This window comes from Camellia sinensis, chromosome 9 (assembly GCF_055761805.1).
Source record: "Camellia sinensis isolate YWXY chromosome 9, ASM5576180v1, whole genome shotgun sequence".
NCBI classification, from domain to species: domain Eukaryota; kingdom Viridiplantae; phylum Streptophyta; class Magnoliopsida; order Ericales; family Theaceae; genus Camellia; species Camellia sinensis.
The window spans coordinates 22,226,895-22,254,521 of record NC_138969.1 but is presented as its reverse complement, the minus strand read 5'-3'; the positions used below and the strand labels follow the sequence as shown (position 1 = coordinate 22,254,521).

The 27,627-nt window shown below is 34.3% G+C and overlaps 3 protein-coding genes across 19 annotated transcripts in view; all 3 read left to right on the top strand.

Moving 5' to 3' along the window:
* The window catches only part of LOC114260429 (electron transfer flavoprotein-ubiquinone oxidoreductase, mitochondrial), a 53,149-nt gene that overhangs the window by 5,569 nt on the left and 19,953 nt on the right, over nucleotides 1-27,627 (top strand). The gene's annotated exons all lie outside the window — the stretch shown is intronic.
* Nucleotides 7,444-14,344, top strand: LOC145789044 (plasma membrane ATPase 2-like). Its single transcript, XM_082888841.1, has 8 exons — nucleotides 7,444-7,536; nucleotides 8,733-8,787; nucleotides 9,382-9,408; nucleotides 9,726-9,963; nucleotides 10,276-10,309; nucleotides 10,464-10,545; nucleotides 10,686-10,846; nucleotides 14,052-14,344. Exons 1-8 carry the CDS (start codon nucleotides 7,444-7,446, stop codon nucleotides 14,115-14,117), a joined length of 756 nt encoding a protein of 251 aa, XP_082744967.1. The 3' UTR covers nucleotides 14,118-14,344.
* Nucleotides 18,282-26,509, top strand: LOC114304477 (uncharacterized). 3 transcript variants are annotated; one of them, XM_028249633.2, is made up of 7 exons: nucleotides 18,282-18,664; nucleotides 19,828-19,906; nucleotides 20,014-20,129; nucleotides 22,296-22,391; nucleotides 22,879-23,034; nucleotides 24,072-24,181; nucleotides 25,996-26,509. In XM_028249633.2, exons 2-6 carry the CDS (start codon nucleotides 19,847-19,849, stop codon nucleotides 24,172-24,174), a joined length of 531 nt encoding a protein of 176 aa, XP_028105434.2. In that variant the 5' UTR covers nucleotides 18,282-18,664; nucleotides 19,828-19,846; the 3' UTR covers nucleotides 24,175-24,181; nucleotides 25,996-26,509. The 3 variants fall into 3 exon arrangements, with proteins under 3 accessions (XP_028105434.2, XP_028105433.2, XP_028105435.2); XM_028249632.2 differs by having other exon boundaries at nucleotides 24,072-24,212; XM_028249634.2 differs by lacking the exon at nucleotides 24,072-24,181.

Below are 27,627 nucleotides of genomic sequence, written 5' to 3'. Positions count from 1 at the left end.
TAAACAATCATCTAAATATCGCTAACCTCTAATTCCGGTTCTGCATGCCAAGCTGTTTTGGAAGATGATGAGCAGAAACTGGTTCAATGAGAGAAGAATAGTGTTTGGCCTCGGAGAAAGAGGATGACTTATTGAGAAAGTTCATGAAAGGGCAGAGAATCAGACATTAGTTAAGAATTGGAGGCAAGTAATCTTAGTGACTTTTTTTTTCTTTTTTCTTTTTTATATGTTGTGATTGAGGAGGATGAACCAGACACTTCCTACTATTTTTGGGTCTCACAGGTACTGACTCAACACACACACACACACAGAGTTAATGAAATGTTTGATTCTTTAATGAGAAATGGGTGTTAATTTTTGAAATGGGTACTAATTTTTTGTTTATAAAATGGGTTTTTCTATATTATGAGTTTTGCTATTGTTTGCTAAATACTCATAAATGTATACGGATCTATAAATACTTCTGAGTTTGCTAAATACTCTTTAAATACTGATATGGATTTTCCTATATTTATTGGGCTTTTTGTGTTTTTCTATTTTTTTTCCCCTTTAGTTGGGAGTGGGGATTGGTAAGCTGTGATAAAAAATATATATATATAGTTTCTGCATTGCCTATTACTTTTTTAAGACCCTGTAAACAATTGTCCCCTTACTGTATGTTGTTGATTTGTTGTTTTATCTATTGAATTTTATTATATCAGTTTAGTCTTATAGTTTATTTAATTTCAATCTAAGTTTTGTTTGTTGCCACCCATGAGCTAACCAAATAGATCCAAAGGAGTTGGTTTGATATTTTGCTTATGGTCATGTATTGCTAACAAATATTCAAAATTAATTTAAGGTTGGAAGCAAAATGAATCTGAATCGGTCTAGGTGAAGATTGAAGAAGGTGATGGAGGGTTACATACACAAAACTGATAGGACTAAATTGATATAATTAATGGCTTTGGGTTTTTGGACAAAATAAATGGGGTTTTTTAGGCTGTATTGATTTGTAAATGATGGAGGAATTAAGTTAGTTAGAATTTGTTGTTGAATTACCATGTGAAGAGTTTGCTTTTTGAATTTTATTTTATTAAATTCTTTCTTCAGAACACTTCTTTCTTAAATTTTCCCCATAACTTTATATGATCAATTAAAGGAAGTTCCAAAAAGAAAGAGTTGAAAAAAATAAAACCCAAAGAAAAGATTGATTGCTTTTTGTAAATTAATGTTTTTATCAATCATTAATTTGTATCTGTGTTGACAATGTGTTGTGTTTGTTCGTAGCGTTTGCATTGGGTAACCAATTATTATTTTGCAACAATGTTTGTGTTTAGTTTGAATTGGGTGGTCTATAAAAAACCTTTCATTAGTGTGACAGTGCATGTGTTTGTTTTGAATTAGATAGTCTCTTTTAATTATCATATTGGTTTTTTTCTGTATTTCATAGGTAATATTGACTTATATTGGCTTTTTGAATTGAAGACTAGAAGCGAATGGTAATATTGACTCATTTTTTACAGGTCTACATTTTTTTGAGCTTAAGTTTTTCTTATCTCTCTAATGATTTTGTATTTATTGTTGTGTAAATTAAACGTGTACTTCTTTGATTGATGAGTGTTGAAAGAGGGGCAATCTCGAGTGAGCAACAATCTTGATGGCAGAATTTACACTATTTTTGGTTTTATCGTTGACAAACTTTGAAAATGATTGACGTTGTATTAAGTTAAAGATTATTTAGAGGCAAATTGACGTTGTGTAAATTTATATAGATTTGGTTTGGTTTGAGAGGTAGACATTTGGAGGTGTTTGTTATTTAGATTTTGATCAAGAATACTATTTTTGTATTGGCATGGTGTGCTCGAAAGGAAGAACACCATTTTATTGTTCCTCTTATTTTGAAGTTGTGTCTATAATAAAGGGGATCCTTTTGCTTAAATGTATGTTATCTATTCATTTTTTGTATGTCATGGGAAAACAGAATTTTAGGTATACTTGATTCTCAATGTTCCTAGCTTAAGAGAGAGTGATAAATAAAAATTATTCAAACAAAACATTATTGACACCGTGTCTTTAGGCACGGGCATACACTAGTATATATATAAGCGAACGTAGTTCACATAGAATAGAAATACTTCTAAAAATGCTAATCAAATAGTGCTTGAACTTCACTTGTATCCTTGTTTAAGCATGAGCAGTTGACAAGATAATGGGGAAAAGACTCCAACCAACAAAAAAGTGTGAAAAGCTAAAAAGAATTGAAGTATATTATTTTAATCTTAGCTAAAATGCAGTCAACATGCTTATGTTTAATAAAATGAATTTCCTCTGTTATATGATTTTAATTTTAATTTTTAATCCACATGAAGCTTATGTTTAATAAAATAAATTTCCTCTGCATACTTTTTCGAAGTGTATTGATGCTAAGATAATCCATGAATTACTATCTTCCCTCTAAGCGTGGAGGCTTTCCTAACAACCATGAAAGATTAGTGTCGAACTTTAGGTTTGAAGTAGTGGAAAGTGTGAAAAAGGGAAAATTTTGAATTTTTTTTTCCCTTGTTGTTTAGCATGATAAATGATAGGGTCGTGCTGTAGTGTGCAATGCTTTAAGGGTTGCACACCATATGCACCTTTATTATTGGCCATCGGATTACACAAGTTGATCCTGGATGAAGAGTCGGTGGGTCATTTTCTTATCCATTATGAAGTTGCTCGGGTGCTGCTATGGGCTTTGCTCCTCATTATGATTGGTATGGAATGGGTATTCCCTCAAAGGGTGGGGGAGGTTGTCGTGGAGGGGAGCTCGTGTGGGTAAAAGGAGGAGGAAGGTGTGGTGTTTGGGCCCTTTGGTAATTTTGTAGTTAGTGTGGTCCGAGAGGAATATGAGGACTTTTGATGGAAAGGAAGAGCCAATTTCAAAGTTAAAGAATTCATTATTGTCTTGTCTTGTTAGTGTAGTTGGTTTTTGGGAAAGATCAATCCTTCCTTGAATCAATATTTAGAAAATTTTGAATGCTTCTAATGTATAGTTGAGATACGTTTTCTTTTGTATAAGGGCTGCATCCCTTGGTGCCTAAAAACAAGTGCATACCATATTTGCTGGTAGCAAATGCATTTCCTATAATAGAACGTTTTTGGGTTTCCTTATTTTGACTTAACGATTATTGTTCTATGCTAAATCGCTACTGTGATGTCATGCACTTGTTACTTAATGTTGCATACATGCAGATCTAAAATTTCCATCAAACTGAAACGTGTTCTACTATAAATATGCTAATAAATGCTTGGCATTATTTTCAGGCTCGTAGCTTGCAGTCAAACAAGTTGGGGCTCCATTTTCGCCCCGAGGATCCGTACTCACACCCTGCTTTTGGGGAGCTTCAACCCTGTAACAATTTTCTTTTGAAGATAACAAAAAAAGTTGTTAGGAATGGCCAAGATGCTGAGAACACTGACAGGGTATCAACATGTTTGTCAGAAGATGAAATTCATCTGAATCAAAAGAGTTGTACTGAATCAGTAAAAAATGATCAACATGTGGATGAATGTCAAATTGATTCAATTACTGCACCAACAGAAGTCAAAGCACAGTTGCCAGAAGAAGTGCAAGAAGATCTTTCTGCTGATATTGTTGCTAGAGTCTCAGAGGCTTATTATTTTAGGGCTCTGTTGTAGTGTGCAACCCTTAAAGGGTTGCACACCATATGCAACTTCATTATTGGCCATTAGATTACATAAGTTGATCTTGGCGGTTGAATTATTTAATTTTGAAAAATTTGACACCGGAGCAACCGGTTAACAGATCTATATTCTCTCTTCTTGCATAGTATTCTCTCTACTTTCACTTTCGTCTCTCTTTCGCCCCCCCCCTCTCTCTCTCTCTCTCTCTGTTGCCCCTTCCTTCCATCTCTTCCCCTCGCTCCTCTCGCTCTCTTCTCTCTCTATTGCGCTCATGCCTCTCTCTTTCTCTGGCTCGATTGAATGCAAGCCGAAGTGGTTGTTCTGTTTAAAACCCTAATCTAACCAAGTGAGCCTCTGTTTGGTTTCTAAGAAAATAAAGAATTTTTTTTGAAAGAGCAATCAACAAGGTATGCCTCCCTCTGATTATTTCTGAAACCCTCCCTCTTCTAAAACTCTGTTCTTTCCCATTTTTTACTCTGTTTTCTCTCTCTAAATTTGTATTCCAATCTCTCCTGTTTCACACTCATTCGAAATTTGTACGAATGAGTGTCTGTGTCTGTGTAACTTGATTTTGATTTTCATTCAGTTGGTAAATAGGAGAAATTATTCAATGCTCGTGGAGCAATGGTAAATAGGCAATTCAAGTTGTTCTGAATCAAGTTCCTTCAAGTTGTTCTCAATCGACAGTCGACGATCTTCTGGAGGTCCGAATTGCAAATCTCTCTCTCTCTCTCTCTCTCTCTCTCTCTCATAACGAACAGAGCTTTGTTCCCAATCTCTGTTATTGTACATTTTCGATGTCATCGAAGATGCTTTCAAGATCACACTGATTATCTGTGCGTGAGATGAGTTCTCGTTGATTCATTCAAATTTGTTCGATTTTTATTATTTTGATTGCTGTTAAGAGTTTAATTTTAATTTATATTTTGGTCGATTGATACTTATTTATTAATCTATAAATCTGGAGTGTTCTTGTTCTGTTTCTTTAGGTTTTGTAAGTTGATTTTGTGTGTATGTTTTTTCAAGTGTTTGGTATAGAACACAAAAGTTTCTAGGGATTTGATTTTGGTTTTTTAATTTTGTATAATTTTGAGTTTTGAAAGCTGTTAATTGATGAAGCTAGGGTTTATGAGGTTAATTTGATGAAGCTAGGATTGGGTGGATGTTAATAGGGAAGGTGCATTGATACTTACACAACTATGGCTTTAGTTTTCGAGTTTGAATAAGACTTTTTGACTGGAAAAATATAGCCCTAAGCAAGTGCATGTGGGTTTTCACACTTTGTTGGGTTGCTTTGACTTCATCCACTAGCATTTTATAATCTCCACCTCTACTTTTATTTTTGGGAAGCCATTCCAAAATGAAAGATAAAATTGAATTCATAAATTAAACTGTATCTAGGACAACTTGATAGTTTCTGACATTGATTGTGCCCTATGATGAGGTTGAGGTTGTTCACTTCGTAAGATGACACTGCCTTAATGAAATTCAATTTTTTTTTTTTTTTTTTGATTAGGACATCTATTAGGATAGATAAACAAGTGCTATAGTGGCTATGTTTCCTTGGTGGAGGCCCGACCTGCATGCTCTTTGCTTTCCAAACTAAACCTTGCGGAATTGAGCTAGATAGCAGCCTGAGTTTAGTGTTGCATGATATACTGTCCTCTGTCTCTATTCTCTTCTTGCTTCATTTTTTTCTTTTTTCTTTTTCTTTTTTCTTTTTATAAAATGTTTTGATCGTGTTTTCTTTTCCTTTGTCATGTTTTTGTTAGGTAAGGAAGAGAGACTCAAACTTTTAGTCTGTTTATTAAGATAATGCAACCTGCGTAGCTGCGGTATCATTTTTCACTCATTATTAGATTTTTTTTAGTGTTTTTCTTTTTTGCGTTGGCAACTTAGTCCAAGTGTTTGTTAACTAGATTATTATTTAACAAATCCATTTATATGTGCATGTGGTGCAATTGATGAATGTATTGTACAACCTAGATGGTGTAGGATATTTTCAATTCCCACATTAAGTATATATGTCAACTGATGAATGTACTATAACTTTTAAGATTTTTGTTTGTTTTTTCCCTAATCAAAGATACTAGAAGTTTATTGTTCTTGTCTTTCTTCACAAGGAATTCTGATTGAAGCCTGATGGATTAGTTACATGTGGTATAATCTATTTCTAACCATTTGCAATTTATCTCTATGCCTCAGTTACATGGATGTAGTTAGTTATTTTTAACCATGTGAGGAACTATGCTTTTAATCTTTGGAAGAACAAGGGATTGAGGGAGGTACTGTCTACTGCCACCAGTTTTATATTTTTCTTATTTGATTGTGTGGAAAGTAGTACTAATGTTGTTAAGGATGGACCTTGGTTTTTTGGGGGGCACTTTCTTGTACTGAAAAAGTGGCACAATATGATGAAATTATCTAAGGAGAGGCTTGATAGAATTTTGATTTGGATTAAGTTGTTTAACATTCCTTTAGAATTTTGGGATGATGATGGGCTTAGTAGGATTTCTAGTGCTAGAATTTCATTTGCTAAAATATGTGTGGAAATAGGATTGGATTCTCTTCCTACTGATTTTCTAATCAAATGTGAAGATCAGAGTGTTGAGATTGGGGTTGAATACCTGTGGACTCCATCCAAGTGCTCAAAATGTAAAGTCTTTGGGCATATGGAAGATAAATACATCAAAACTCGAGTGGAGAATTTGTCCAAAGAAAGTATTTCACAGAAAGTGTAAACTTTTGGTGACTAAAAAAATTTAGTCGTTTTATGTTCAATTTTTGCCAACGGCAAAAAAAATTAGTAGCGAAATTATGTTTTTGACTACAAAAGATTAGTCATTATTGATTAATATTTGTTGACAAATAATAATTTAGTTGCTAAAGAGTGAGAAATTTTATTACCGCATGCCCCTCTTCTCTGTTTCACACAAACACTTTCTTCTCTGTTCTCTCTTACACACATAGAACAGTCACCACCAAACCTCACCTCAAGCCGCTGTGCTCGATTATCCGCTTTTACAAAGTAGAAGTCACATAGCGCAATGTCCTCAACTTGCTATCTCAAAAACTCTTTCTTCCATGTAGCCAGAATGCCTCTTGGCAACACCACCAGTGGTCTAGCATGGGGATACTTGGCCAAAAAACTCTGCATAAAACTAATTGTCATGAAAGCTTTTCCAGAGCCTGGAGCGTGGGCCATGATGTAGCCACCTGGATTCTCTGCAACCAAGTTACTCAGTAGAAAATTGAAGCCCTCAACTTGATGGGGTTTCATCTGCTTTTTGTGCCTGGGATAAGTAGCAATTTCAGTGACATCAAAATCCTGTCCACATAATTGAACCCCATCATGAAATATTTCAGTTGCTTCCTTATCCTTATAGTCCAGCCTCCATAAAAGTATGTACGTGTAGACCTTGTGCCCTAAATCAAAAAGAAAATGAAGCAAATTAGTCAAAGAAAATCCAATAGAGAGAAAATCAGTAGCTTCATACCTACAAAAAAAAAAAAGTTACGAAGAAAATTAAGAAACTGGTAAATTAGCAACATTGTAAAGCTACTGAACATATAAAGAAAATCGGTAGCTCCATACCTGCTTTACTTATTCTGTCCTATGCACTACAAGTTTCTTTTTCAGTTGTATGATTTATTTTCTTGGAGCTGTTTGCTTAATCAAGAGTTCTTGTTTGCATGGTAGGATTTACAGCTATGCTAGGGCTTATGTTGTATTTGTTGTCACTGTATAGGTCCAAACTTACTCAGAATGGGTAATAGATGGAGAGTATGATTGGCCTCCTAAATGTTGCCTATGTGATCCTGCGATTGAAGAGGGGACCAATCCTCAAACTATTTGATTGGGTTGCTTGCGTATGTGATCCTGCACATTGTTAAACCTCATGCATGCAATTTTTATTTTGAATGAGAGCTGAATGAATTATACCAAATTACTTACATTTTTTTGGGTTCATATTAGATATTATAAATACAAGCTGCTTGGGTTCACATATTAAGGTTTTTCCTCCACACACTACTCCAGCTGGATATACTTGTCCTGCCTGTCCCAACCCAGCATGACTTTTTCTTTTTATTTTTATGGAAGCTGACCAAAGTTTTATTTATTTCCATTCATTTCTTTTGTTTTTTAATGAACTTATCATGGTTGCATTCCTTTATTACTCTCTTGCCATGTACCTTCAAACAGTTAGGTTCATTACTACTTTTTGTTGAAATTTCTTAAGACAAGTATGCATGTATCGTATTTGTGTTTTGTTTTTATTGTATCAGAAGCTTCAGATAAGAAGGGATTCATGCTAGTAGTGAACCAGTGATACTTGTTGATTTACGTGTAAGAAAGTATAATCACTGTGAATCTTGAAAAATTGACAATCATATCTGAAAGTAATCACGAGGGAGTATACAATTGTAGATTAACTATGCTCCAGAATCTAAAAAGCCTTGTCTGAGGCAACCCAAGGTATCAACCCCAAGCCTCATTTTGAGGCTGAATTTAAACCACTCACTGCAATAAATAGTAGCAGATAATCAGATCAATTGTGATGGCTCCATTGCTGTCAATTATTTTTTCATTTACTACGAAGTTTTGAGTTTTTTTTATATATATGACTCAAAATACTTCTTTTTGATGTCTATTTTTTCCCTTTTATTGCTTTAGATTCGTACAATTGATGAAAATCACTTTTCATCGTAGATTTCCTTCTTAAATTTATCATATAGCTTTAATTGAGTTGTGAATATTTTTTTAAGCTTATTACAAAATTTCAGAAAAGTAAAATATGAGGAATGCCAATTTTCTGTTGACCAAAGTTGATCTGTTGAATAGAAGATGATGCCTTTATTTATGTTTTGGGCAAAAACTTTAAAGCCAGCTCCACCACCCCCTAGTTTTATATAACAGTCTATATTAGAGAATGTGTACAACACTCAACAACCATTTGTTACACTTATTTGACATATTTCACTCTGATTAATATCTCAAATATGTAGTAGATATCTGAATGAGACAGTTTTGTGTGTCTTTGATGGTTATTTCTTGAGCTCAACAGGTGCAAGAGAAGAAAGTGAAGAAAATTTCTGACATGAACATTGACTGGTGTGTATGTGACATGGTTATGACATGGTTATGCCTCTTACAAGGGCTTTGAATCTGGGGGTAAATGTTAAAATGATCACTAGTGTGTATATTCTTTTTCTTTTTCATTCTTTTTAATAAATATTTCTTTCTGTTTTGCTGTTGAATACTCCCGGTCAGTGCTTTTAATCGGATCTGTTTAATCATTACCAAAAAAAAAAAATTATGAGATGAAAAGATAGATATTTACTTCTACCAGATATTTGTGGCTGCAGAGTTCAAGTTATTGTCAGTGTGGGCGCTTACTATTTTAGTTCATGGCATTATGCCATGAAAAAAGTCTTGTTGCATCTTTTTTCTTTTTTTTCCAGAATTCTGTTTCTTAAAAATTTCATCTCTTTCTCACTCTCTCCAATTATGGGAAATTGGCCTTTTTCATTTATTTTGTTTTTCCCCATTGGCATTGACCTTTTCAATCTCCACTAGGTGATCAACTGGCAATAGCAAAGGAAACAGGACGGCGATTGGGAATGGGAACCAATATGTATCCTTCATCTGCCTTGTTAGGACAGCACAAAGATGAGTCAATTGCAGCTTTGCCAGTTGACGAGCTGATTGAAAAGCTGATGGTTTTGCTGGAGTTTTCCCTGGTAATGTTTATTTAATTTTTTTATCTTTCATTCCTCCTGTAAGTCGAAGATATTTTTTCTACTTTTTGGTTAACTATATCTAAACCTAGACCCTAGGCATAGCTTCCAAGTGAGAAAGGTTTGATACCTTACACTCCTTTAAGGAGGAAGCTAGACCACTTGGCCTAAAGACCAATCTGTTGGTATTTTTTTTTTTTATGTAATACGTTTCAATTGTTGCATACACAACAGAATACTGAATTACCAGCACTGAATGTTCACCGAGATCTTCTTCTGTGATTCTTGTTTGATTGGCCATGTTTTATTTGTTGGTACAGAGCACAAATATGAGATTGTAAAACGTCTGCAAGCTAGAAAACATATATGCGGAATGACCAGTGATGGAGTTAATGATGCTCCTGCCCTTAAAAAGGCTGACATTGGCATAGTTGTTGCTGATGCAACTGATGCTGCTCGCAGTGCTTCTGACATAGTCCTGACTGAACCTGGACTTAGTGTTATCATCAGCGCCGTACTAACTAGTCGAGCTATCTTCCAGAGGATGAAAAATTACACGGTAAGTAGAGCTGGCTCTAGGCCTAGACAAGGAGGCAGCCATTTGAGAGTCCTGTACATTTTCAAATGGTGAAATGGTACAGCTTTTATTATCTAGGAGATGTGTGTCTTATTTCTTAACTTTATTTTCTTTTGAAAAAAAAGGAAAAGAAGGGAAATGTTATTCCTACTTCACTTCTTTATAAACGCACTCTAAAATTTGTCTTTTAGTGTGCATTGAGCCATAGGTATCAAACATATCTTTGTTAGCCAACTGTTGCTAGGACTATTCAAGTTACTAATTTTATTTATATCTTGGGTGCTATTGGTACAAATATATGCTGTTTCTATTACAATCCGTATTGTGGTAAGTATTTTAATTTGGGATGACCATTGAAAAACCTCTTTTAAATTTTAATTTTCACTTTTAATATTATTATTATGAAGTATTTGATGGATCCTCTTGTTCATGGCTTGTAGTTTTCCTTTTACTTACTTCCCTTTTATCTCTGCTTTGACAGCTTGGTTTTATGTTACTCGCCCTCATATGGAAGTTCGATTTCCCACCCTTTATGGTGCTGATCATTGCCATCCTTAATGATGGTTGTATTTTGTTACACTAAATACTCATTCCCTTTTCCAGTTACCACATGCATGCATATTTCTTCTCATTTTCTTCATTATCTTGAAATACTGCTTTTGTGTGTGGTTCTCAATACTTAACTCCCTTTATGGCATGCCAGGTACCATTATGGCAATATCAAAAGATAGGGTGAAACCGTCTCCTCAGCCAGACAGGTGGAAGCTGTCAGAGATTTTTGCTACTGGAATCATTCTTGGCAGTTACTTGGCCATGATGACTGCCATTTTCTTTTGGGCGGCATACGATACAGACATTTTTCCTGTAAGATAAACTTATAACTAGATTAGATATCAAATGAATTTCACATTTTTTCTTCCTTCTAATTCATAATAAGTAAGCCCATTTCTAGTTCCTTTGTTTTTTGTCATCATCATACAATTGGTTTTGTGATCTGCCATTGTGGGATCATCTGCATTGGTTTGCCCTGAGGTGTTTTCTCCACAATTCACTATTAAGTTTGCTGTTTCTTTATGTTAGAAGCCCATATCATGTTTACCTAGGCAGATGATGTTGATTGATATAATCCTTTCCTGGTTGGAGAAAAAACTCCCTAGGAATTTATCTAGTTTAGTTGATTTAAGGTGATTTTACCTTTTTGGTTGATTGATAAAGAAGTTGGTTGAACTCTTTAATTTGCGCGGTAAGACAGTATCTTCAAAGACCAGGGGAATACCATCTATGTTCTCGAAGACAACAATAGTCAAGCAAGCTGCTTTATAAAGATAACACAGGTTGAGTTGTGATGGTTGTACTAGATGATGTGTGATGTCTCACAGGGAGCTGTAGATGGGTCAGTGTTCCGGACATTCTGGTGGCCTGTAATGGACAGCAGATGCATCATTTGCCGAAGCCTTGTCAGTAATGTTAGTGAAATATTTCGAAGTGGCCATTTATTGAGAAAGGGAGGTAGAGTTTGCTTAAGAATCCAGAGATGTAGGTGGAGGTGGTTGGCTTGTGGTGGGGGAAATGCTCAAGGAGTTCAGTGGGGAGGTTAGAAGCTGAAGGATGGGCTGCCAAAAATCTTTTTGGGAGGGTGAAGAAAGGGCAGCAGAGGACAGAATATGAGTGAAGGTGGATGAGGGATCTTGTAGGTGTACAATGTCTTTCATATGGAATGGTCAAGTGGGTAGGTTTGGCAGAATGGGTTTGTCGTTGCTGAAGAAGGTGGAGCTTTAAAAATGGGTAAACAATGTATGGAGGGTACCATAAGGAGCTAGGGCAACAATGCTCAGTGCTGCATGCTTTTTTTTTTGAGTTACCATCACTGTTAGCTAAGAAGCATGAGCATGAACATGGACATGGGCCATATTATAATATTTAATGAGTTTTTTGGTTTGGGTTGCACTGCCCCTACCAGCCCCTTTGTCGGTCCATCTCTGCCCACCACCAAGGTGAGAGGTCTTTTGTCCTCTATAATGCTTGCTTGGTACTATTTGGCCTCCAATTTCCCTAGCCATAGAAGGCAAGTTTCCATGCCTCATAGTTTCATGCAGACTTGACACATAGAACGATTGAACAAAACTATTCTCCAAGGTAAATTGAGCTTGTCATGCTGAGGGTGATAGGAGTACTTGCCAAGTGCTGGTAATAAATCAATGGCGTTGGTGGCTGGGGAGAGAAGTGCCATCTGTCTATGATGTGCATGAGATACTGCAGGATTGGTAGGAAACCGTTGTCGGAGTTGTAGTATGCTTGTGGGGAACTGTCTGGGTAGTATTTTTTTTGATCGGCAAAAAGAAGACTTTATTGATGGAATATGGAAAATTACATCAATAAAGAAGAGCTTGGAGCTAAATCAAGCTCCAACCTCCTAGTTGGTCAGAAACCAACGAGCAAACAAAACAGAGAGAAAAGAAAACCTGGAAAAGCAGATATGTTAGGCAAGAGAGCACGAAAACCGGAACAAACAACACAGCACACCTTTAGGCACCCATCAGATCAGACCCTGCACCAACCCTTCGAAACACCAAAGCAGAACAGCAGCCCTTGAAGCACCAAAACAGAACAGATAGAGCAGAATTTGCCTTGAGCTACATTGCCACACCTTGCCTTGAACAGCAGCAGCCCTTCAGCACCAATCAGATCACACTCCTTTAGGCACCAAACAGAGCAACCTGATCACCAAGTTGAGCTGCAAGAACAAGGGCTGGCCCCCACAATTGACCTTCTTGTGCACATTGTAAAGCCTCTCTTATTCTCCCAGAAACCAGAAGCTTCTGGACCTGAAAGGAAGTAGTAGTAGCCTGAATCTCTCCTTCAGGTGGCAAGTTCTGCAAGCAGCAACTAAAAGCACCATATTCACTAACATTCCTCTTCTCTTGGCAGATGCAAAGAGCTTAGCTACAGCAGATTCTAGACAATCACTTTCCAGATATGTTAGGCACTATAGCACCAAAACCAGAACAAACAACACAGCACTCCTTTAGGCATCAATCAGATCAGACCCTGCACCAACCCTTCGAAACACCAAAGCAGAACAGCAACCCTTGAAGCACCAAAACAGAACAGATAGAGCAGAATTTGCCTTGAGCTACATTGCTACACCTTGCCTTGAACAGCAGCAGCCCTTCATCCAAACCACACACCAAGATTTTAAACCTGCACAACTGTCTGGGTAGTATGATACCAGTATGGTACTGCCCTTATAATACATGCTCTTTGCTTGGTACTTTATAAACCCTATTTACTTGGTACTTATTCTGGATCTTATTATATACTTGTTTGGCCATGTGAGATGCAGGGTCTTGGAGGTTCATAGATTTCACAAATAGCTCCTCTAGGTTTCCAGATTTCAGGAAAACCCAATGGAAATTCCATCTTTGAGTTAGTTACTACACCAACAAAAATTAATGGTGTACATTATCTCCAGGTGAGTCATTCCACTGGTTGTTTATGGCCATGTAAGCCTTTTTTTTAAATTATTATTTTTATAATAATATTTGTCACATGAATAATATTTTAAGTGAAGAAAATATCTTAATATTACCACAACTAGAAAAAGGAGCTTTAGACACGGAATTTTTTGCAACGGTTTAAAAATTGTTGTAAAAACCAAGTATAACTTTTTGCGACGCCTTGATTTTCGTCGCAAAAGCTACACATTTCAGATGGATAAAATAATTCATCGCTAATAGTATTTGTTGGGACAGAAAGTGACTGTTGCTGATAAATGAGCAAAAAAGGCGTTATCATTAGCAACAGAAACAAATTATCCGTCGCAAAAGGATTCATCAGTTGTAACAAATGCTAAACCGTGGCCAAAAATTGCCTTAAACTTAACTGAAAAATTGCATTTCGGGAGGGAAAAACTTGGCAGAAACTTGTTTGGACATGCAACATATGATTACGGCTATAATTATACAATTTTGAAAATATAATATACATTCAAGTTTTATATAATTTTCTTTTATAATTTGAAATGATGATGTTATTCAATCAATACTAATGGTTAATTTTATTTTTACAGATGGTTTTTGGCGTGAAAAAGTGGATATTCTTTATTTTTGTACGGAGGACATTGTTTTTTTTATAATCCGTTATTATGTTGTCCTTCGTTTTTTTTTTTTGGATTACTATTATTCATACAGATAACTATTGGCATGGTACAAATTGCTTTTGGCATAGAACATATTACTTTTGGCATGGTATAGATTATCATTTGACATGGTATTGTGGATATTATTTTTGTTTTGTGTACGGTAGACATGATTTTTGTATAATCCTCTGTTTTGTATAAAATTATTATTTTAGGTTGGATTATGCTTGATTCGTATGGAATTTCTATTATATTTTGAATTTGATGCTAAAAGTTAAATTTTCTTGGATTGTTATTATTTTCTTTATATACAAGGTACAGGTTGCACGGAGTAAATACAGGTTGTGGCGAAATAAATATATATATATATATATATATATGTGTGTATAAAGATAAAATTAAAAATAAAAAAAGTAAAGAAAGTTTTTGATGAATAAACATTTAGTAGCTAAAAAGAAGTGAAGTTGTTGGCAACTAACCAATTCGTAGCCAAAAAGAAATAAAGGCTTTTGCGCGATTAAATATTTGGTAGCCAAAATAAAGAAAATATTTTTGGTGTCTAAATAATTTGTAGTAAAAAATAAAAATAAGATGAAAAATTAATTTTTTTGGGTGACTAAATATTTAGTAGCCCAAAAAATTTGAAGTTTTTGCCTACTAAAAATTTAATCGCCAAAAAAATTGTCGATATTTTTTATGACTAAACATTCTAAGTAACCAAAAAAGCTACAATTTTGTTGCCTACAAAAAATCTTGGTTGCTAACTAAAGGAGTCAATTAGATGTTTGGCTACAAAATTAATTTGTCGCTGATAATGGAAAAAAGAATTGGCGACTATATTTTAATCACTAAATAAAACATAGTAGTCATAAAATTTATCTACGACTAAAAATTTAGTCGATTAAAGTTCAAATTAAATTTATAAACAAAATTATGGCGACTAAATTATTAGTCGACGAATGGTATTCTTTGGCTACTAAAATAATTTTAGTCACCAATACTTTTCCCGACAATTAGTCAATGACCAATTGGGTGATAATTTAATTGGGAATTACATTCGTCGACTAAAAATGATTTTTAACAATTAAAAATTTAGTTTTCAAATGTGCAATTTCTTATAGTGCGTAACTAGTTTGAAGATAATTCATAGTGTTAAGAAAATTCTAAATGATAATTTTTATATTTTTTTGCAAAGTATATATTATTTAAAATTTATTATCATAATTTTGTGGTGTTGGCGTAAGAGGCAGTACCCTTTGTCCAATCCATTTGAATCCAATTATAATTGAGTTTGTAGGATAAAAGTTATTTAAATTATGATGAATTTCTCACATAAAATTACATAATTATTTAATGCTAATTGAATTTGTAAATATTTATACACAAGCATCAACATACATCATTATAACCTCACAATTGCTACAATCATCACTAATGTTGCTACAACCATCATCACCGTCACTGTCACTGTTAGCACCACCACCGCCACCATTATGAAGCCACCATTGTTATTTTTATTTATTTATTTATTTTGATTCATAAGAAAATGAGATAACAGACAAAATAGAGAAATAGGCAAAGCTGCCTTACATAGTAGAAAGAGAAGAAGAAGCCCCAATGATGTCTGCAACAAGCATATTTGCAATCTCAGTGGGGGGATCATTAAGAAACACAAAAGGGACTTGGTGATTTACACCCATATTTGCCAAACCATCCGCACTCTTGTTTCCCTCTCTACGTATATGAGCTATTGTGCAGTTGTATCTTTGCATTAGAAACTTAGCATCTTCAAGCAGAGCCCTATACTGAAAGTGCTGAGATGGTGAATCCTTGATGAGTTTAACAACTTGTTTTGAGTCTGTCTCAATGCATATGTCCTTCATTCCCTTCTCAAGCATTGTAGTGAGGCCTCGGTAAACTGCCCAGAGCTCAGCCTGCATGCTAGTTGCTTTCTCCAATTTTCCATGATATCCATGAAGCCAAGCTCCTCTTTCATCCCTGAAAAGGCCTCCATGGCCAGCTAGGCTCGGATTGCCTTTTGAACAACCGTCAGCGTTGAGTTTAATTTCCCCTGCAAAAGGCAAAACCCAATTAGTTATGTGATTTTAGAGGTTGGCTTGTAAAGTGATCAGTTTGGAATGCCTCATATGTCTCTGTGGCTTGGTGTTGAATGGATCTAATAATTTCGTGGACATTTCCATCATCTTGTCTGAAGACCACATTGTTTCTATCTTTCCAGATTGCCCAAACAGTGTATAAGAACACAATGCTCCAAGGTATGTGGTAGGTCTTCCTTTCTTGATTCTTCAAATTTAGTTGTAGCCATTAAGCCACCGTTGTTATTACCACCACCTTTATAATCCTTGTCATCGTTATCATAAAACATACCATCATTTTAAGTAGTGAAATTTCATTATCTTTAAATAGTGAAATTTAACCTTATTATTTAGGTGAAATTATTGAAAAAGTAAAATTTCTATTAAAGAAATAAAAATTACAAACTTAAAGGTAAAGATGAAGTAGTGAGTAAATGGAAAACTTATGAGTTAAAGAGAGATGTCATCAATGGATTCGTTGGAAAACAAGTGATTGTCACTATCATTTAAGTTAGCTAATGATAATTTAATTTTCTTAATTAATTTATTGTCTAATTAATCCTATAATGTGTGTAATTACCAAAATTTTACTTTAATTTGAAATTCCCTCTCAAAATTTAGGACTCTCCAAGTTTTGCCCCTAAGCCCTCATACATTTCGAAGAGTATTTTGTGTTGGTACTTCATATTTATGTTTGTTTGATCAATTGCAAATATATGTTCGTTTGTTCGCCTTGCTCACTTTCTTCCTCCCTTCTTTAAGGTTTTTACCAAGCTCCCTCTGGACTTATCGATCCAATACAAGAAAATGCACTTTTAGCGACCACTTTGTCTCTCTCGCTTATCACTTTGTCTCTGTTTCTGTCTCTGTTTATCTTCTCTATCTGTCTCTCACTCATCTCTCTCTCACCACACATCTCGTCTACCACCTTCACCACTACTGCAAATGTCATTCCACTACCACCACTACTACCACTGTTGCCACTCCACCTCTACGACTATCATTACTACCACCATCAGCACCACTCCACTACCACCACCACCACTACTGCCATTACTACTACCATTACCTCTCCTCCACCATCGCTACTCCATCTCCTCTACCACTACCACAACTTCTGTTTACACATCACAAATTTCTCTGGACACATTATAGAGAAATTTTATTGGGCATCTTGATCTCGCACGTCTCTAAACATCGAAAGAAATTAGTTGAACCCTTCAGATGCAGCCTCGTCGAAGATCCACAGTAGCAAGTTACTAAACGAATTCATATTTGTCGACGGAGGAATCTTCATTGGAGGACTAGTGATCGGAGGAATAACAATGAGGACTAGTGCTCTACTTCATGTAAATCTTGCTGTATAAAGCACTATCAGGAATCTTCATATAAATCGATGATCTTCATTTGCAAAGCTTTATAAATGTTGTTTATGCAAATTCCTCCATCCTAGTCAATGCTAATGAAGCTCTGAACAATGTTGCGAATGAAGAGCAAAGAGAGAGGAGTTGTTTGGTGCAAGAAAAGAAAGGAGAGAGAATGAGAGAATGTGTTATATATATGGGTGTGAGTGAGGGACCTTAGACTACAAAAAAAAAAAAATTATTGTGGACCTCTCCCATTACTAAAAGTTAGAGAGGGAAAAATATCTATGAATACAAAAAATAAAAAAATAAATGTTTTTTTTTATATTTGGTGTAATTTTATTTTTTTAATGAGATTTATACTTTTAAATGTATCTAAATTTTATACTTTTAAATGTATCTAGATTTATACTTTTACCCCTATTTTACCAAATAAAAAAAGAATAATTTTTTTTCAATAAAATAAAAATGAAACAAATAAATTTTTAACTTTAGTAACCTAAAAAAAATAAAATAAAAATCATTAACTACAAAAAAAAAAAAAAAAAGAAAAAAAAAACAAAGAAAATTTATTTATTCTTTTTTCCCGCGCATGAATTCCCCCCTTTTGTTTGTCACCATCTCAAATCCCCAATACCTAACCTAACACTCCCTCTCACTCTCCTCTCTCTTTTATCTCTTCCGCCTCCTACGTCGTCGCCTCTGGTACCGCCACCGGCGACCACCACCGCCGCCGCCACACCTCCTCCCTCACCGCCCTCTCTCTGTTCTCCTATTCTCTTCGCCGGTCGTCTACATCGTCTTATCCACTCTCGTCGTCGGATCCAAAACCCTAACCCTACCTTCGATCTTCTCCAATCCCTCCACAAGCCATATGTTCAAATCCAGACCCTACACTCCCCTCAACTGTTTTAGAACCTTTGTCTACAAAGGACTATCGTCGGACTCGTCAGAACGGCGATCTCAAACGGGCTGATTGTGATGAGAAAGACCAGGTGGCGAGGCGCATTAACGCGTCAGAAACAAAATCAGAAGATGGACAGTTCATCTTTGCCCTAAATTTTCTCTCCATTTCTGCTCAAATGTAAGTATGATATAGTCGTCCTCAATGTGGGTTTCTTGGGTTACTGGTACTAGTCTTAACTGTGCACTTTATGTGTTTGTCTTAAATGTATTATAATATATATTTAGCAAGAAATGCCTGCTTAAAATTAATTATCCAATGCATTGCATGAGTCCAACACTAGTTTTTAAGACTCTGCAAATTGTTTTGTTGATAAAATCTTTTGGCGTGTTCCATAGATTTGTGATCAAATTAGGGGAAAAAGAACATCTTTACACGTTTGTTTTGCATTTCTTAGTAGACCACCATGTGCAGCAGTACAATAATATTTGAGAATAGTCGAAGATACTATAACCTCTCCATATGCAGCAGCATAATAATTTTCAGCATAGGACAATGAATTTGAGAAGCATATACTACAGGCCACATTATCTGCCGACCTACCTTCCTAAAAAAAAATTGTTCATTTTAATTGTTGTTAAAATTATTATAATTTTATTTGGTAAGGTGATTGTTTTGTTGGAAACAACATGCCTATGAGTTCTGCTCACATGGAACCCAACTTGCCTTTTTTCTCTAGTTTTTGAGGCCTACGGGATTTCATACTAATTTGTGATACAAAGAATGCTCCAAGCTTTTGCAATATGAATACGAAAAGAAAAAAAAAAGTCCTTTGCATGGAATTTAAAAACTATAGAAAAGTAATAAATAATAATAATCATAGAAAACACAAATAGAGAAAAAAAAAACTTGGGTTTTGGTTAAAGGCAAGAGAGGCTTTTGGAACATATTATCGAATTTAACTTGAATTGAATTGGATGCACATGGCTGATATTAGATAATGATATCCCTAACATTTCCACCCCAGTAATTACGAGGCCCCCTTTTCGCTCCTCCTCTATTCCTTCTGTAATTTTCATTATCTATATAATTTTGAGTTCAAAATGGAACAGTTTGTTAACATCATTTGGTCGTAATCGTTCCCATCTGCTAGCCATTCAGATATTAATTTCAATTTCTTCATTCGTGTATGAACAATTTCTTCAAGTACTTGTAGTTGTCAATATATATGCATGACACATAAACCTCAAACAATTGAAAGTTATATGCTTTACATTCACCCACAAATTCATAGTTAACTGACAAACTGATTGAAACTTCTCTGTGAATTACCTGTTGTACAGTGGCAGTTATGAGGACAATATGGTAGTACTGAAGCAGGAGTCTCAATTTGCAAAGGCAAATGATTGTAGTTTCAGTCGAGTAATATATCTTTAATTACCAAACTAAAACTAAATATTGTTATTGCCAATGTGATTCAAAAACTTAAAAGTGCTATATTTTTTACTTCAAATTTGTTTTATATGCAGTTTAGTCTGCAAATAGAACAAGGAATTCCCATTCTATCCAGGTGGCTGATCTTCAACCGATTCAAATTTACTGCATCAAAGGGAGTTAAACTTGGGCCAGCATTTGTCTTCACAAGGTGAGCATAATAAGAAGAATCATGCAGGAAGTAAGGAAGCATAAAAAACACTCTTTAGAATTCTTTTGATTAAACTTTATAACCGACATATAGTAGCTACTAGCTACTAGCTAGGGACTTGGAAGTTAAGAAGTAAAAGAAAAGAAAGGATTATGCCATGAGAAACACAACTAAAGTGGAAGATATTGTTATTCTCAAAATAGGATTCAATATCAAACTAAACAATTTTCTTTTGCAATACATAAATTTGCTGTTAACCGCTGGGTATGCTTTTGAAGGGTGATTCCTGACCCTTTTTCGAACTTCACAAAGCCCGTTATGAAACATAGTGCTTTACTTGCATTTGCAATATGTTTCCTGTAATTAGTAAATGATCTGAAAAGTGTTTTTTTTTTGGGTGCAAAATTTATATCTTTTTCTTTGACAGCTTGACAGGTGGCTTAATGATGAAGCAAACAAAATCTCCACCTTTCCCTTCTATTTACTTTACTGTTTTGGGTGATCTAAGAAGCACAAATACATCTAAAAAAGTGCTGTGCCTGTGTTGAATACATGTTGGACACGTGTCCAAACATGTTATATTATTATTATTATTTAAATTTTTTTAGATACAGATAGTTGGACACGCTTTGGACACTTGGGGACCACACTCATCCATCACTATGAAACACCTTACAAGTTTAATGAAAGTAACTTGGGATTTAATGATAAAGAAAAACAAGAGAGATTTATACATATTAATCCTTACTCCTTTAGATTTTAAGAAGTGATGTTAAATCTCTGAATGAAATATTCATATATAACATATGATAAAATTCCATTGATAGGATGCACTGAACTGCATGCTCAACAGTGTGTGCCACTGAAGGCTTAGGGTCATTTTCCCTATCATTGCACAGATGAATTTTGTTAGAAGCAAGGGAAACATAGTTGTGTCTGCGTGTATGTCTGTCTAAATCATTCTTGTATGTGTATTTCTTCTGTTGTCAAATTTTATTTCATTAATGCATTGATGTTCTTGATATTGACGGCATGCAAAGCTTCTTTCAAGTTTACATTTTTGTTGGTTATCATCTGGAATCAAAAGAAGTTCCTAGAGTTATGTAGGTCAAAATCTGAGCTACATTTTTTTTTTTGTATGTCTCTTCCGAATTTTCTCCAACCTAGAAGGTTAAGTTTCTCATATTCGATCGGAATTTTAGGTGAAGTAGCTGTGTATCAGTTAGTTATCATGAGCATACCACTAACTTTTGGTGTACCATTCTGGATTTATAATTTATAAACATTAATTTGTCAATTGTTGTGGAGTTATATATAGGAGTCTTTAATACAATTTAAAAAAAAAAAACAATAGTTAAACATTTTATCAATTTATACAATATATTCTTTAAGAAAATTAAAAAAAAAAAATCAATGTTAAATAGTTTCTTTTAGAATATATGCTAAATTTCGTTTCTTCTTGTTTGTAATGTGTAATTTTAAATTTTTGAATGAGGCAAGTTGAAGTGAATGTATGTGGATGCATGTGGCTGTTATTACCAAAAATATAATTAGAAAATAGTTAGGAACACTTTTATAAAATTTCACATCACTCATACATAGCAAATTGGTGAGGTTCTTCAAAATCTTGACTATATATGCATTTGTGTGGGCTTTGATGAACTGATATATATATAGATTTGTGCGTATTTTATGGATGTATTTTATGCATTTATATATATATATAGGACTAAGATGATGTTGAATTGCATGCTAACATTTCAACTATTTTTCTTTATTCAGGTCCTATATTAAATTGGGCCTGAACATTTAGTTGGACCTTTTTACTGGTTGTAAATTTCCATTTTCCCCTGTCGTTTTCATCTAGGTTTGGGATGAGTTTTATCAGATTTTGAAACTATTTCTTAGTTTTCTTTCTCTTTTTCCTTCCAACTTACTACATGCCAAGAAGGGTATAATTTATTTTCCGAGCAGCAAAATATCCTCATTGCAACCAATGGTCGTACCAGGTCATTATCAATTGCTGTAATTTGACTATGAAAAATTATAGATATGATGCCAATAATATGATTTGTGGTACCCTGTAATATTTCAATCAACAATAATGTTATGCTTAAGCACTTCGATTATTCAATATGTGGCATTCCATCAGAGTTTTTTTTGAAGATTGAGAGTTTTGATTACGAAGATGAAGAGGGCTAGAGATGATATGTACATGGCTTCTCAACTCAAACACCCCATCGTCTCCTCTCGCGCCGAACCGTGAGTCCTTTCTCTATCTCTCTCTTAGTTTGTTTTTTTTTAACTCTCATTTTTCTAATATTTTGATATTGTAAGCTGTAATTATGAGTGCTTCTTTATTTAATAAAAAATTATAAGCAAGTAAAATTTCTGAAAATTTGGTGAATCATGTTTGAAATTGTTGAGTGCGAGTCTGTTAGTTATTTACTGGTTAGGTATTTTGTTTGGCTTCGGATTTTAAACTTAAGTATTTTTGTTTTTCATTCTTTTACTCAGTATGTTGTTCCTTCAAGGAGAACAAAGATCTGATTTTTGTTGAATTTTTCTTTATAAAATCTATCTGAAGTTTGATTATATATCTAGGGTTGAAGCTAAAAATAGGAATTAAGACCCATCTTTGTTGAAAGAATATATTTTGACCTAAGTTTAATGTTTAATGAAAGCTCTCACCTGATTAAATTAGTATATTGATTTTTTTTTTTTTTTTTATTTGGTGTGGGTAATGAAGCTCTGGGCAATCCCAGATGATGGGTGGAGCGAGCACACAGAAACTAACTACCAATGATGCATTGGCATATCTCAAGGCAGTTAAGGACATATTTCAAGATAAAAGGGATAAATATGATGAGTTTCTTGAAGTTATGAAAGGGTTCAAGGCTCAAAGGTTTGGTCATTTATTACTTCTTTTACTTCCAGAATCTAAATAAAGTTCTCATTTAAACAATGTTAATAAAGTTCATATATCCTCTTTCTCAAAACAAAAGTTCATTTAAACAATGCTGTAGTCCAAACTCCAATGACATGTTATAAATTCTTAAGCGCCATTTTATTATGCTCTTTATATAACATGTCACTATATTAGGCTTTGATAGGAGACCCGAGAAGAACAATCCAAGTTGATCTTTTGGAGTTCCAAAAATTTCTGAAGTGCAGTTGCTGCAGCAAAAGTGGCAATATTATCCGTTATAGTTTCACCCATGTGTTATAAATTAAATGTTAGGTATTGAGATATTATTAAACATTTAATCAATGTAGTATATCATAACATTTAATCAATTAAAACTAAATGTTGTCTGCTATGATACCATGTGAAGTTATTTGGGACCAATTCATTTAAAGGCTTAATTGTTTTAGAGAGGGGTAATTTTATTTAGCCTTTCTGCACATCCCCCTTTATTTTTAGTGATTTGTTGTGCCTTTGGGTTGAATACCTGCGTTGTGTTGACAATATTACTCATTTATTTATCGAGATTTCTTGGGTGCGTGACATGATATGGATTCTTCCTTGTTTAGTCGCTAATGGGTTGAGATTAATTTTATGGGTTTTAGAGTCCTTTGCTGTAGTATCGTCGCTCTGATGATGCAGTGTCAATGTATCATTTGAAGAAGATGAACTGGTCACTTGGGGTTGTAAATTAAATTATAACTTGATAGAGCAGGATGGAAAAAACGAAATCGATTCACGTAGCCAATCCCAATTGATTGTAACATAAGGCTTAGTTTGGTTTGATTAGGTTTCTGGGTAGATGACTAATTTGTCTAAGCGAAGATAATTATTGCTCATGTTTATTTGCTTTACTCTTGACTTTTAGTCTAAAATTCTATACTTTTTTTTTAATCAATGTTAATTTTTTTTTTTTTGGGGAGGGGGGGGGGGGGGGGTGGGGGAATGGTGCCAAATCAAATGGTGGATTTTGCCAGGTGCATTAGGCTGTTGTACCTTGCTTTGCTTCAGAAAAAGCAAGCATTGCCTGTCCGCAGGAGTTGTGAAAATATCCTAATTGGAGATGGAGGGTCAAAATAATATGACTGTGAGTTCACTGAATGCTCTTCAGCAGAGAAGTATGCACTCTTATTTCCTTAATATGTCGGAAGCATGCAATTAATTACATTGGCCTATGAAATTGGTTAAACTATGATTCCCTTTAGGCAATAGAGTCCAATCAAGTTATGAGGAGCAACTTTTAATTATTCGAATATCAAATATATTTTTATAATTGCATTTTAATCTTAAATTTAAATAGTGTTGCGATTACAATTATATTATAATTCTAATATTATTTACACCGTGCCTTTAGGCACGGGCATATGCTAGCAACAGTATAACTTAGTGGTCTGATTTAGGATTTGTAATATAGAAATTAATTAGGGTTTGTATATATAACAGTATAACTTATATGTAATTTAGAAATTGATTTAGGGTTTGTGTGTATATATGACTTAGAGATTGATTTAGGGATTCTATTTAATTTTCTTTTGAAGCAAAAAATAAAATAAAATAAAATAATAATAATAATATGTTGTTGTTGTTGTTGATATATACTGAAAAGGGTATGAGCATTCTGAAAACCTTCTTCTTGTTGTTGAGGTTGAGGTCCAGTCTAAGCATTATTAATAGTACAAATGAAAATCAGTTTCGGATCAAACTGTAGTTAGGTTATATAAGCTACTTCATTAAAGATGGAAACAAAATGTTACTTTTTTGAACTCCTGAGCCCACCTGATCCATAACATAGACGTGCTGAAAAAGAACTGTAATCCACCTGATCCATAACATATGCCATTGCAAGAGACCGAGAAATGTTTATAGCATTTAATCTCTGCTCAGCAGTGAACCTGTACATTTCCAATTGGTTATCCTTGAATGCTTGAAGTTCCCATGATTTCATATCCATATAAGGAGGCAAAGCATAAGATTCCTCAGGCAAAGGCAGTGTTTTATATCATGCTCTTCCCTTTCAAATTCCATCTTAGGAAGTTCAGCAACCAAAAAACCACCACAAATGGATGTTTCACCATAGGAAAAACCACGGCTCTGCACTCGGGAATAAATTCTGCCTACAATTCAAATCAACATCGTCCCTAAATTTAAATTAATGAAGAGTGATCAGGAACAACAAAGAATGGAGGTTCAACTTATATAGGCACAGAGTCAGAAAAATATCATGCTTGTTGATTTGAAATGGCAGCTTCTGCCACTCTTAACCCTGTTGGAACACTAAAATTACTGATTAATATCACAAGATCAGCTGCATTAACTCTTTCCGTAGACAATCTTTGGCCTCCCATGAGAATTGAACTTAGAGTCCATTTCATATATTTCCTTCTCTTAGTATTGTTCCAATTCCAAGCTGGTAGTTCTACTAATTTATTTATTAGAGCTCAGTAATTGCTTAGATATTTGTAAACAAAAGTCTACGTGTCTGTATGTATATTAGATACAGAAAGAACTTCACCATGGTGAAACCTTAGACAATTGAGTGTCCCCATGCTGTAGGTGCCTTTTCCTGGACTAGAGTTGTATACTGTTTTTTTTTTTTTTTTGATAGAATTATATGGCCCTGCTTTTCAGACTGGGTATGCTTGTTCAAACTTCATTAGTCAGGCTGCTAGTTATCATGATGGTATAATATCAGATGTTCAATATTCTGCTATTTCAACTGAGTTATTTTGCTTTTGTTGATGTTGGTATAATATCATAAACCATTTGTTGTTCATGTGGGGATGGGATAATACCAAAGTGTAGCTCTTGTTTGCTTCCATTTAATTCAAAGCTTTCCTACTTTTTAAACAGTTCTCAGACTAATACACTAACTGATTGAGATTTGGCTTCATATTTTTGTAGATGTCAACTTCAAATGCTAGCGGCAGTACCTCAGATCATTTGAAGAACAAAGTGTAAATGGACAACATACCAACCGTGTCACCGAACAACTTCGAAGTATGGGTGAACACTTGCAATTTCAAAGCGAACAACTTCAAATTCAAAGCACGCAGATGCAAAAATTGCAGACAGACTTAAATCGAAGTTGGTGTTGCATTTATGAGATCTTTTGCTTCCTTGTAATTATTGTTGTATTAGTTACGAATATGTAATAATTTAAATAACAGTTACAAGTTGAAATAGATGATATGTATGAAAATTTATGATATATGACAGTTATTTTGGAGGAGTATAAACATGTAATCTGTTATCTGTTTGTTTGTTTGTTTGAAGAATGTTTGAACATAGGTTGTTAAAATTATGTTTGTTTGTTGGAGGAATGCTTGAACACGGGTTGTTATATGTTTGTTTGTTTGAGGAATGTTTCAACACAGGTTGTTACATGTTTAACGAATGCTTGTTTGTTTGAAGAATATTTTGACACAGGTTGTTATATGTGTTTGTTTGAAGAATGATTGCATAGGTTTTTTGTTTGAAGAATGATTGCACTGGTTTTCTGACACAGTTTTCTGCACAGATATTTTAAACACAGAATTTGAACACTAGTTTTTTAACACAGATTTTGAAGAGATATTTTGAACATAGCTTGTTCAAGACAGATTTTTTCACACAGGTTTTTGAAGACAGATTTTTTCACTCAGGTTTTTTAGCACAGTTTTGAGGACAGATTTTTTTACTCAGGTTTTTAGAGACAGATTTGAAGACTGATTTTTTTAACACAATTTTGAAGACAGATTTTTTCACACAGGCTTTTGAAGACATTTTTTTTCACAGGTTTTTTAGCACAATTTTGAAGACAGATTTTATGACACAGGTTTTTGCAGATAGATTTGAAGACAGATTTTTTCAACACAGTTTTGTAGATAGATTTTTTGACAGGTTTTTTAACACAGTTTTTTGCAACAGGTGTTTTGACACAGGTTTTTGAAGACTGATTTTTTTGCACAGGTTTTGAACACAGTTTTGAAGACAGATTTTATCAGAGGTTTTTGCAGACAGATTTGAAGACAGATTTTTTCACACAGGTTTTTGAACAGAGCTTTGAAGACAGATTTTTTCACACGGTTGCACTCCATAAATTTGATTCAAACCAATCTCCATTTCTGCTCATTCAAAAAGAAGTCACCACTGTTCGAACCAATCTCCATTTCTGCTCATTCAAAAATACCATATGAAATCAATGATTTAATAGATTAATAGAATAACCTGTTTCATTACAATAGAATAACCTGTTTAATAGAATAATAGAATAAAAGAATAACCTATTTCATTACCACTTACCCTTTCAATAACAAATTATACCAGTCACCCTTTCAATGATGCAAGCTCTTGTATGTTTCATTACAATAGATTATTGAAAAATCAACAATAGATTATAACATATTACCCTTTCAAAAATTAACAGACTATAACAATTTATGTATGTTTTATACCCTGTATAAACAATATAATCCATCAATACTGAACCACTTGTATCCATTATTAGTGCAACCTATACCCTGTATAAACAATATAATCCATCAATACTGAATA

What these genes read in the sequence shown, in the direction of transcription:
- LOC145789044 (XM_082888841.1), top strand. Translation starts at nt 7,444, where the DNA reads ATGGAGAGTATGATTGGCCTCCTAAATGTTGCCTATGTGATCCTGCGA. An exon ending in TTTTGCTGGAGTTTTCCCTG is followed by an intron (nt 9,409 to 9,725) that starts GTAATGTTTATT and finishes TTGTTGGTACAG; the next exon opens with AGCACAAATATGAGATTGTA. An exon ending in CATTGCCATCCTTAATGATG is followed by an intron (nt 10,546 to 10,685) that starts GTTGTATTTTGT and finishes ATGGCATGCCAG; the next exon opens with GTACCATTATGGCAATATCA.
- LOC114304477 (XM_028249633.2), top strand. Translation starts at nt 19,847, where the DNA reads ATGGTAGTACTGAAGCAGGAGTCTCAATTTGCAAAGGCAAATGATTGT. An exon ending in ATGATTGTAGTTTCAGTCGA is followed by an intron (nt 19,907 to 20,013) that starts GTAATATATCTT and finishes TTTTATATGCAG; the next exon opens with TTTAGTCTGCAAATAGAACA. An exon ending in GTCTCCTCTCGCGCCGAACC is followed by an intron (nt 22,392 to 22,878) that starts GTGAGTCCTTTC and finishes TGGGTAATGAAG; the next exon opens with CTCTGGGCAATCCCAGATGA.